This window comes from Dreissena polymorpha, chromosome 8 (assembly GCF_020536995.1).
Source record: "Dreissena polymorpha isolate Duluth1 chromosome 8, UMN_Dpol_1.0, whole genome shotgun sequence".
Classification (NCBI taxonomy): Eukaryota; Metazoa; Mollusca; class Bivalvia; order Myida; family Dreissenidae; genus Dreissena; species Dreissena polymorpha.
The window spans coordinates 54,183,881-54,196,382 of NC_068362.1; the positions used below are offsets into that span (position 1 = coordinate 54,183,881).

The window sequence follows — 12,502 nt, forward strand, 5'->3', positions numbered from 1 at the left end:
AATATTTGAAATGAATGTCCAATTTTTGTGCCGTAGAGTGAAGTAAACCAACCACTAAGGCCCGTTAACTTTTCTAAATAATATTTCCCTTAGCTAATCATTTTTTGCTTTTTTTTATTTCTCCGTTTGCACTGCTGGGTGAAAAGAGTAACTGCACTTGTTCCCAATTGAAGAGCATTCAGTCTAATTTCGCGTCTAGAACGATTCCCTCTTATCACTTCACTTCTCAAAATGTTTTTCCATTACCTCTTCTACTGGTTTGATCGTCAAAAGAAGCTTCGTTTATTACCTTTCACATACTTCCTGATAACATGTGACAATGTGTAGTCAGGGTAAGACCCCGTCCTCATTAGACATACTACATCAAACTTCCATTCTTCGGAATGCTTACCTTCAAAACATGGCAGAGTCCGTATGCCCACTTTATGAAGTTCATTTGTCATTGCATATTTTGTCAAACCTTCTTCTTTTGTTATAATTCTTATAAGATCAATTTCTGTTTGTTGCAATATTTCTAAAGGTATATTCCCATTTTCTTCTCTCATTCTTCGTATTGTTATTTCTCGACCCAGCATTTCATTTCTACTATGTTGCTGTAGCAAATCCTTTCCGTTCATTTTGACGTATATATCTGCACACTATCTGTTTTGTGGTAATTTCACCTTCTGCGGCGTAGTCTTTCGCTCATGTGGTCCACAACGATAGTATAAGCCACGTCATGCGAAAATGGACTTAATGCCGTATGCGCAGCTCAAGACTAGTCTGCCCATTTTGCATTATATTCGTCAACTACCATGTCAACTATAAAATCACTAAAAGTATCTTGTTTTTCTCATTAGTGAACGATGAAGCTCCTGACCAGACTGTGTGTGTTCGCATGCTGGTCTTAAGGTACACTGGCTGCAAACGGCGTTATATCCATTCTTTGAACGACTTGGCTCGTAATTCTATCCACCCCAACCAAAGTAGTTTTGTGGTACCGTATTAACTCTAGGCATATGTTCTATTTGAATTGCCATTTTCTCTTAATTCACGTTATTACATGTCTTTATGCACTCATGCCCCATGCTATCCGTGCGTTTTATTGATTCGCCATAAAATTATTCGTCAATAGTGTTCATGTTTCATTAAATCCTTCCCCCCCCCCCCCCTAACATTCGGTATCTCACTCTGTAATGCTCAGTCAAACCGCTTATTATCCTTTCGTTTAATTCCTATTCCTCTTTCAAATATTTGATTAGACTCAAGCGCGTTTTCGTAATATCAGTGTGTATTGTTAATGATGGACAGCACATACAAAGTGAGAAATATGTAGGCAATGTTTTATCATATACACATCAAACTGTACATAATGTAAAACATCGACTACTCTTTTGCGCTGTGCTGTATGGTGTACGGACAGGTCCTAAAGACTAAACCGTATGATACAATCGTAACAGACGGTTTAGCTAAAACCATATCATACGATTTTGCGATCATAAACCGTCTAATACGATCGTATCAGACGGTTTTTACTTTTGGACCGATTGTACGCTTAACTGTTTGATGCGAAACCGTATTACAAGATTCGTATCAGACGGTTTATCGTAAACCGTATCATACGATTTACAATGAATAAATTAATTTTTAAACATTGAATCTTGAATAATATCCGTCATAAACCGTCTGATACGATTCGTATCGTACGACTTAGAATCATACGGTTTAACGAACGAACCGGTCCAAAAGTCTTGAAAGCGTATCGTACGGTTTAAATCGTATCATACGGTTTATTAACCTTTTGATACGATTCTAGCTGAACCGTATTATACGATTCAGACTTTTGGACCTATCTGATTACCATAGAGCTGTGCACCTGACACTGACAATATGTGTTATACTCGACAGTTGTTGGCTTATATCTATCAATACATTCTTTACTTAGAAATAGACTATTATTATATTTCTATCTTTATTGTATTACATCAATATTATATTGTTACGTTCCACCTCTGAACGCTTGTGTACGTACGAATAGTGCACTGTCTTTTCAGCCGTCCATGCTGCACTTTTTAACATATGAGTAATGCAAACAACACTGTTTGAAAAGTTACTAACTTTTATTGTCGCACGGTGAACCGAAAAATCAATTCTGTATGCAACTTAAAAATCATTACATTAGTCAATGTATATATATTCTTATAAAAGCAGTTGGTATATATTCACCCGAGCATTAGATTTCTAACAGTTCATTATTTGAAGTGTTACAAGTTTACTTGTTTAACTTATTTCTTATGAGTCTTTCACAATCGTTAAAGGCACCAATTTTTTTTTATGCACATACAAAATCAATAAATGCTTCAAAATGTCGTGATGAAATAGCACAGGTAAGCACTGTAAGTATGATGTTAAATGGCTCTTTCGAATAAATATAACTGAATAGAAAGCTTTTGCTGTTTATTTTATAAAATGACTTGCTACTAAGTTTTCGTGATGGAACTGAGCTCATGATCAAACATTGGTCGTCCTTTTATACTAGCGTATGGGCAAATGTGGCCAAACAAGGTCATTTAAGGCCAAAACTGGTCATTGAGCACGCCGGTTGGCCATGGGCGGTCCAAAGTCTCCAAATCGGGGCGACCAACTGGCCAGAATTAGAGTGCTCACAAAGCAACGTCTAGTACTAGAGAAAATGGCTTCAAAAATTGAAAATAATCAGAGTCGTTATGTCTCTTTAAACGACAAATACCAAGGGTCAAATGCTATGTAAACATTACCGTTGATCTAAAATAAGACATCGTGAAGATTGCTATTGGTTAAAGGGGCCTTTTCACTTTTTGGTAAATTGACAAAATTGAAAAAAGTTGTTTCAGATTCGCAAATTTTCGTTTTAGTTATGATATTTGTGAGGAAACAGTAATACTGAACATTTACCATGCTCTAAAATAGCCATTATAGGCATCTTTTCACGATTTAAAAACCCGAAAATTCAAAAGCGTTGCAACGCGAAACGAATTAACAATTTGGAGAGTTCTGTTGTTGTCGTTATATTTTGTGAAAATACGAAGATTGCGTTTATAAAGTATAAAATACATCTAACATTGTATCCGGAAGGATGGCCGAGTGGTCTATGTGGTAGGCTTTTTACTCCAGTATTCCAGGGGTCAGTGGTTCGAGCCCTTCTGAGGGTTACCTTTTTTTCTTTTTTAAAATTATGTTCTTGATTTTTTACTGGAGCTTTTTATATCAAATGTTTACAATTATTAAAATAAAGCATTTAATGGCAAACTTCAAAATATGCCAAAATCTGTGAAAAGGCCCCTTTAAAAGAGATGACTCATCCGACCATAAAGCACTGCGACAAATTGCTATGAACCGGCGTCTCATTGACAAGTTAAGTTTTATCGTAAAATAACTGTTAATATGTTACTGTGGTAATTATTACTCAGCAGTAATGTAATATACATATACATGTTTTGCATAGTTCTAAAGATGAGCTTAAATAGAAATACAACAACAGAAAACATCACGAGGCAGGTGACAGCACTCGAACTCGGACAAGTAATACGGATACTAAATAAAATAATCCACATGCGTACAACCAGAATTTTGTTTATGTGTAAAATGGCCGTGAATAATACGGGCCTTAATATATATGTATTATATGTTTTGGCTGTCATATGCCCTGTGTAAATGCTCAGGTGAATAAAAAGGAATTATACAGATGCACGACAAATTAAAAGGTAACAGTTAAAAGACCATGTTAAAAGTTAGTGTTTGGTTTTAAAGTTCATTGTCATTGTCCTGATATGCAGCGCATATCGATATTAATAGCAAATACGAGATTCAATATACTAATGCTAGTATACGAAATAAATAGTATAAACGCATAACAAAGATGGAATAAAAACTACAGTTTCAAGAAAACGAACATTATGACGTGTATAGGCGTTTACTTTGAACGATAACTTACATGTAGACAAGTAAATTAAAAAAAAAACTTCAAAGAGTTATCACTGAAATTAAAGATATAACGACCACAGAAAGTACTGTGACACCCACAATGGAAACTATTCCCGCCGGTTAGAAGTTTTTTTCATGGACAACACATATACTCGCTCAAAGTATGACTTTCACAATTGGCGAAAGGTCCATGTGTATCTGTGTAACAACCAAATCAACTTGCTTTTGTTAAGCAAATGTACGCAGTTTAAATCTGACTACTCGCACATTTTGAACTAAAACCTTAATCGTTTCGTTTTCCGATAAACGTACCACACTAATTTTAAAATTTTAAAAGATTAACAGAATAAAAAAAACTTGATACCATTTATCATACGTGATAATTAACCAACGACGGACTGGGGCAAAACTATTTACGATGCGGCGTTTACGTAGTATTCATGAACATGAAATGTTATATTATAATTACACTCGTTGTGTCATGTAAGAAATAGATTCAAAGAAGTTAGGAAAAACATGCATGTTGAGAAATTGTTTTGCGAATAGTTCAAAATACGTTAAAATCCTTCAAAACAACTGTTGGTTATTACGGTATTGATAATTACATGTATGCTTAGTAGTATTTTAGATTTAAACAGTCAACGTAAGCAGCACACATGGTGTATAGCTAAGTATAAGTTGGATTTCTTTTACTAAAACACACACATGCGGACAATTATGAATTTGACATTTAGTCAAATATACATGGAATACATGGAAATAGTTGAAATAACATAGATCGTCTATGAGCTCACAAACGTGTGACGGAACCAAGTTCCTATTTTGAGAGGACGGCGTCGACGCCAGATGGGATTGGACGTATTTCAACACATTTGTCGACAGAATATTACAGAAGTATGCAATAACACTTCTAACGCTGCCTTTGACAAACCAGAACTATCGCCAATGGTGAGTTGGTGATCGCCGTTGGAAACGTACCGCATGCAGGTGCTTACAGCGAGAGCGACCGGAACTGGAAAAATTATCATATTTGTATTGATTCTTCAACACAACTGTTCCTTGCATATTTTACATATAAAATTAATTACATGCAATAAGAAACGAAAGCAGTTGCAAAGCAAAATACCCCTAACAATTCCATTGTTTCGACCGATCAAAATATGCTCTTTTTCATTCGAAAAAAAAACGCAAGTACCGTCGTGTGGCGGCCATCATTAATTCCGACTCTACGAAGCTTATACCATGATTGCAAATTTAGTGGTGTATACGTGTATTTATTTCAGAAATATTTTTAAATCAACGGTATATTGTTTCGTTTCGATGAAACACGCGAAAAGGTATTTCCGATTCGATTGATAGATTTTGATTGAAAATGCAATAAAAAAGTGATCCCATGTGCAGATTAGTACAGCCGATTGAGATCTAAATGAAATACTTGCCTTATAGATGGCCATTCCATTGACCACATGTTGGAAATAATAACAACAACAACAAAAACGACAACAATAGCAACATTTATTTCAGAAAGAATGCCTACAATAAAGCTTCTAGCCAACAATTGTGTACATAAAAAAAACAATATTCACTTGAGTTTAACTATCGAGCGTCAATCTTTACTTAGCGAAATGTTACAACTGGATTTATTGGTATAAAGGTCCGCTTGAAAATACTACCCCTTTATTAAGATCAGTAGCGGGTTTTCAAACAGTAGGTTAATTCAGTATGTCTGCGCAAGAAAGGATTGCTTTGTTTATATAAACATATATATTCACTCTTGACTTGGCCATGCGCATGTTAAGTTTCAAACTTAACATAATTATCATTTTGATGTTGCTCATTATTTCCTTCATCATGATTATTATAGCACTGTTTTTTACTAGTATTCACAAAATTACTTATGCAACTTCTTTATTTAGTATTGTTGTTGTTGTTGTTATTGTTGTTGTCAAGGTAGTGGTAAATAGCTTGTGCACTTTATATTTTATCCAAACGCTTACATAACACAAGCATGTCTATTCCAAAACCGGGTATGCAAGCTAAATAAGATAGGTCAAACTAACATACACATGAAAATAAATGTCAAAATTAAATGTGTTATCGATGCGATAAGACATGTTTACTGACCGGAATTGGTATCAATTAATCTAATTCAGTCGTACAAAGAAACATTGTTTATTCTAACAAATCCGTTATCATGTAACACGCAATTACATGAAAAAAATATGCATACACGTTTAAGTTTAAATGCAATGATTATAATCAAAGCCATGGCACTGAAGTTGTTCGCTGTTGTCGTCCTTGATTAGCTTGTGCGCATTGAACAGGCTAATCAGTGTGCACAGGCTAATTTTATTTGACGTGCATTAAGCCCCGTTTTCCCTGAAAGCAGCCAATATGTACAAATTTCAATGATTAACACAAGACTGGCCAATGTCGTCTTACAAGCTTGTATATACACTCACTGCTAGAGCAGAATCATTTGTCGTCTGCTGCAGACAGGCAGCGGTAATCGTTCCTAAAGGAGTGAGTTGCGGTTCTAACCGTAGCTTGGGCTTCTAAGCACATACTGATTTGCAAAATATGCTCTTTAAATTTAGTCGGCCGCTAACGCGACCAACTAAAAACCAATGGACAATTCATAAAGCAATAAGGTAATGTTGCGTCATATTGATATGCTAACACCTGTTGGTTCCAAATTAAACGCTGTTTGATAAACTGTATCCTGTAATGACTAAATTTTCGGACGATAAAAAGTTATTACATTGTTTCATTCCGCAAACTAAGATACACAAATATAGTTCCAGAAGTTGGCTTTTACTCGTTGGTTTCGTTCATATAAAGACTCATATCTTCGTTTTTAGTAACCATGAAACAGAAAAATATATACTATCTACATACACAATCGCCAAATCGCAAACATTTATCCACGCGCTATTGTCATTTCTGTGTGTCGTTAGTAACAGTTAATGTTTCTCGTTTCGGAACAGGTGTGTACGGAATTTAGTGTCTGTATTCGCGCGGAATTCTTTAGCAACGTTCGAGGGCTTTGTTTAACAACAACATGGTGACTTTGTTCAAATTTGAGAATTTAATAAAATAACATTCATTTAACTTTGGAGACATTTTTCTCTTTCTTTGCTGGCTTTAGCTTCGCTATGAAGATATATTTATCTGTTTTTGGACAGTGTTTAATTAACTGTGGATTATATAATCTGTTAGGGTTATCCACTTTACTATGGTTATAATTAATCAACGGCTTAACTTTGAACAACTGGGCTTCTGTAAATATATAAAGATGGCCATTCAATAAAATTTAATTATACGGACAGAAGTTCAGTATATATTAGAGATTGAAATATTTAAATGTGATTGTAAATGTACTGATTTTTTAAAATAGCTCTATTATTTTTCTTAACGCAGTTCACAGAGAGGAATTTTCCCCACAAACCCCTCTCAGTGTCGAAAATTAGAGGGTTTTTTACCATTGACGATGCAACAGCTATTTCCTGAATGCTTTGATGCTAGGGCTTCGCTTTGTAAGCAAACAAACTGTCATAAGAACACTCGACCATTCTTCGGCAAATATAGTTAAATGTACTTACATTACATTTTCTGTAATTGATGACCACGAATAAAAGTGAGCCTTGCTTGGGAAATCGGATTTGAATTCATGTGCATCAAGTGTCGTCCCAGCTTGTGCGACCGCACATGCAAATCAACTTTTGCATCAACTGGAATTGCTTTAAGACTTCTTTTAAGCAAAAAATTCCATGAAAGTGGAAAGAGTTGTCCCTGCTAAGCTTGAGCGGACTGCAAAAGGTGCAAAGACACAATACGTATATGCAATCACAGCAGTTTTCACAGAACGAGGATCACATTTGAAACTCCGTTAGAATGGTAGCTACATTATATTTAATTCCTAAGTATAAACAGTTTCAGGACATCATTCAGCTACGCAGTAGGTCAAAGTTATGTGCCAATGTCATTGACCTTAAATGATCCCACCTAAAGGCATGTTCACACTTTCAAAGCGATATCTGTAGTTGTGTGATATAGATATGGACTTGTTGTATCAAACACACGTTGAAGTCGGTAGCGTTTCGGACCAAGATATGTGACTAGTTTACGATTGTCACGCCAATTTACGCTGTATTTGTTGTGCGGTTGTTATGCATCGTTGGGTCGACGCCTTCTTTTTTAAATGGTATGTTATTACCATGCGTTGATGTTGTATGGACTTCAGTTGGCAGTTGAGTGCACATTTGTTTTTACGGAAACCGTGCCCACAATATGGTCACACGAAAATCGTCGAATTTCTAACTTATTTGATGCAAGCGTGTCTCGGTAACATCTCCGAGTTCATGATTTATCATCGCAGAGGGCACAGAGACATTTGTCGCACAATCATCGCATGGTCTGCTTATGATAAGCGAGCATGCAGCGTTCGGTTCTACATACGATATATTTATTAACCGACTCATGTTTGAAGATGTTATAAAATCATTATAAAAACATGAAGAGTCTTATGCACACGTGAATCCCAAAATCACGTTCAATATGATGCACTGATCACCTAAGTTAAATCGCCTCAGTAAGGACAGAATTCATGTATTAAGGACTGATCGAAACTTCGGCCTTGTGATTAAAAACTTTTAATTTATTGCATATTAATAAAGATATATGCTTACTATGAATTAGTAGAACACAGTCATAATCAAGTAAAAGTTTACATTAATAACATAGTATTCATTTGGGATTAAGCAAAGCAATTTAAACAATGCCTAATACAGGAAATGTATATTTGTCGAGCTCAATGCTGCGCCATACGTTTACCAACATAACCAGGTACTGAATAAAATTATATGAAAATGAAGTCGGGGAAACATTTTTGCATATTAAACAGCCACTGTTCAGACGCGCTTTGGGAGAAATTTAAAGTAGGTCTACATTATAAACTTAAACTTAAATCCCAGTGATCGGAAGGTTAATGTCGAAGTCGGCTGAAAATGCGTTATCGAAGCAGACTATAAACCGCTCTTTTAACCTTTTATTATAATACAGTTATCGTTTAGCTCTTGTTATATGCTGCATCTAATAGATAAAAGATGTTACTGAGTCTTTCTATAAATGTATTGTTTCCTTCTGTTACAACAAAATTAATGCATATTGATAATTGCGCGTACTCTTTTCTGGTATCGTCACTGTTTTCACTGCATTGCTTGTCTTGGTTATTGTACACAATGTAAACACCTCATCATGTGGACAAATGATATCTAGAAGGGAATGTACGCTGTATTTTGTCTCTATAATACGAATGCATGCAATTCATGTGCAGGTTGTAAGAACGAACAATTTCTGAATTTAACTTCAAGAAATACAAATGAGTTCGAATCGAGACTTAAAACATGCTGTACTAAATGTTTGTTTTGTTGTTAATCTTTTCTAAAAAGATGCATGTTGCTTAATGGCGAAAATATTTAACCCACTACATTCTTACACCTTATAACTGTTTCCAATAAGGAAACGGGAACAAGAAACACACTTACTGTTGGTTATTTCGAGTATGTAAGTAATAACCAAAGTACGATTTCAATTACAAACATCGGATTGTTTATTGTACTTGCCCATCCGTTTTCCTCAAACTTTTATATATTGAAGTCTTGTAACCCTGTTTCAAACCCTTTCACGGTTTAACCCTTTTTCCGTTATGCACAAATGGTACTAATTTATACATTTGTAATAATGTCATTATTTGCTTTTGGATATACAATATGTGTAAAGTAAAGTCAAATAGCGTGACTTTTGTACGTTTTGCAAGATTGTGATCGTAAAGTAGCTCTTTGTCAGTTATTCTTGTTAATGTGACGCAATTTCAAAACCCATTTTGGCCATCGTAAAATTATTTTCAATTATGATTCGATTGCTGGACTCTTTTCGACATAGATATGTTAAATATAATATAATCAATGTGAAACCACAGCTTCACAAGCAGGAGAAAAGCCTTAGTATAATATGATGTTCGTTAATTATCGTTCGATCAAAAAGGGACACAAAACACATGTATTTGACAAAACACATTTACAAAAACAGTACAAAAAAACGTGAATAAATGTACACTTGAGATTGACTATCAAGCTTTGATCTTTACTTGCTGAGATGCATTTCTACTGGGATGTTTTACAAGCGGATGTTTCCGCATATGAGTTTGCTTGAATATACTCGACCTTTAATAAGACGCTTTATAAGATCAGTAGCGGGGTTTCAGCAGTAATTTGATTTATGATGTCTGCGCAAGAAACGATTGCTTTGTTTATATTAGGATGTTTACTCAGGTCATGGACAAACGCAGGTAAAAACTACTACTACTACTACTACTACTACTACTACTACTACTACTACTACTACTACTACTACTACTACTACTACTACTACTACTACTACTACTACTACTACTACTACTACTACTACTACTACTACTACTACTACTACTACTACTACTACTACTACTACTACTACGACTACTACTACTACTACGACTACTACTACGACTACTACTACTACTACTACTACTACTACTACTACTACTACTACTACTACAACTACTACTACTACTACTACTACTACTACTACTACTACTACTACTACTATACTACTACTACTACTACTACTACTACTACTACTACTACTACTACTACTACTACTACTACTACTACTACTACTACTACTACTACTACTACTACTACTACTACTACTAACTACTACTACTACTACTACTACTACTACTACTACTACTACTACTACTACTACTACTACTACTACTACTACTACTACTACTACTAATTTAGCACTGTTACACAATCCAAAAATTAGCAATTAATCTCTAATGGCGATATTGAAAACTTAAAAAAAAAACGTGAATAATACGTGTTTGCATTGCCACATTCACCCGAATTTGCGCTTAATAACAATTATATTGCAAATTGTTTAGATTCAATTTATTAATTTCGAAACAGGTTATGATGTTTTATGCTTCGATGTTTGTTATCATTATTTGCAGATATTAATTGAAACCATTTGCATCATGGTTTGGTACAGGCCGGATTTCATCGCGCAGAAAACAAAAACGGAACGTAGGAAAAGAAAACAATATATGGTTTCGCTTTTCCTCGTGTAGAAAAAATGTAATAAATCAGACACAGTTACTAAAGAATTTTCGCAATAAGCATGATACAACCTGGTCGAAATTGATAGTAGCGGTAGAATGATCAACAGTACATATGACTCGTGCTTTTTAGCTTTATCGAACATATAAATCGCAAACGTTGAAAAAGTGGCTGCGCTATTAGAATAATACAATAGGGTCCGTCGTAGCTAAATATTGAACACAGGTGCATATGACTCGTTCATAATGCATTATGCGATCGAAACATAAATCACATGATTTTTTAGCATTCTCGATCATACATGAATTATCAAAGAAAACCTTCATTTTTCATGCTAAATATCAAGTTAACTGGACTGTGACATATTTTTTGTGCAACTTCTATTTCTAAAAACAATCCTTCACACTAGTAACACGTTTTTATGGTGTTATTGTGTGCTTTTAAAAATAGAGTTTAGTTGTTTTGTCAGTCCAGACAAGCAGTTAAGGAAACACGTTCTATCTAATACCGGTATGAAATCCGTTTTATAATGAGTAATTTCCTCGATGTTCGTATATAAAATATAATCTTAACCCTAACCCTGTTTGACAGGAAGTAAATTTAAATGCTAATCGTGGACGACAACATCCACTTAAACCGGATTTCGCTAAGAAGAGACTTCAATTGAACGAAGAAAAATAATAAAAGCGGAAAGAAAATAAAAAAGAAGTAGAAGTAGCTCCTGAGTGAGGCTACATTAGTCAAATAAATCACTGTTAATATGCCAACTACAATCTTGCTCGCAATTTATTGTTAAATATTCGTGACCTCAGCTTAACAAAATTACGTTACTGTAACGTTTACGTAAAAAATGCATATGATGAAAAAATATAATTAAGTATACTATGTGTTATATCAGTTATGTATCAGTCAGAATACAATCATTTTGGTGGAACTGACTTCATACATACATTTTAAGATAACTTATAATTCGTTAAATCACTTAAATAAAACATCTTCAATAATAGTGCATGATTAAAATAGCCATGATTATCCAGAACTGAAATTCGAGGCACAATGTCTGAGAGAAACGTCAAGCGCTCTTTGTCCGGTTCTGTTACACACATGTCTCCAGCAGGTCAATATTAAACATATTTAATAAAGGAATATATTTCATTGGCTTCAATCCTCGCTTTTGTTTTAAAGCAAACTAAATAAAACATAACGCATGTACAAACTTTGATTAAAAGGAAGAGCATTTACAGGGAGTATTTTCTTCTGAGAAGTCTCCTAGAAGTATTGTAGCAGCAGTAGTAGTAGTAGTAGTAGTAGTAGTAGTAGTAGTAGTAGTAGTAGTAGTAGTAGTAGTAGTAGTAGTAGTAGTAGTAGTAGTAGTAGTAGTAGTAGTGGTAGTAGTA

General features: G+C 34.6%; 1 protein-coding gene across 1 annotated transcript in view; it reads left to right on the forward strand.

Annotated features, from left to right (window-relative positions):
• The first annotated feature begins 10,108 nt into the window (after positions 1 to 10,108).
• The window catches only part of LOC127842942 (multiple epidermal growth factor-like domains protein 10), a 28,304-nt gene continuing 25,910 nt past the window's right edge, over positions 10,109 to 12,502 (forward strand). The window contains exon 1 of the mRNA XM_052372741.1: positions 10,109 to 10,291. Coding sequence (XP_052228701.1) covers positions 10,222 to 10,291 — 70 coding nt within the window. The 5' untranslated portion in view covers positions 10,109 to 10,221. The remainder of the gene's footprint in view (positions 10,292 to 12,502) is intronic.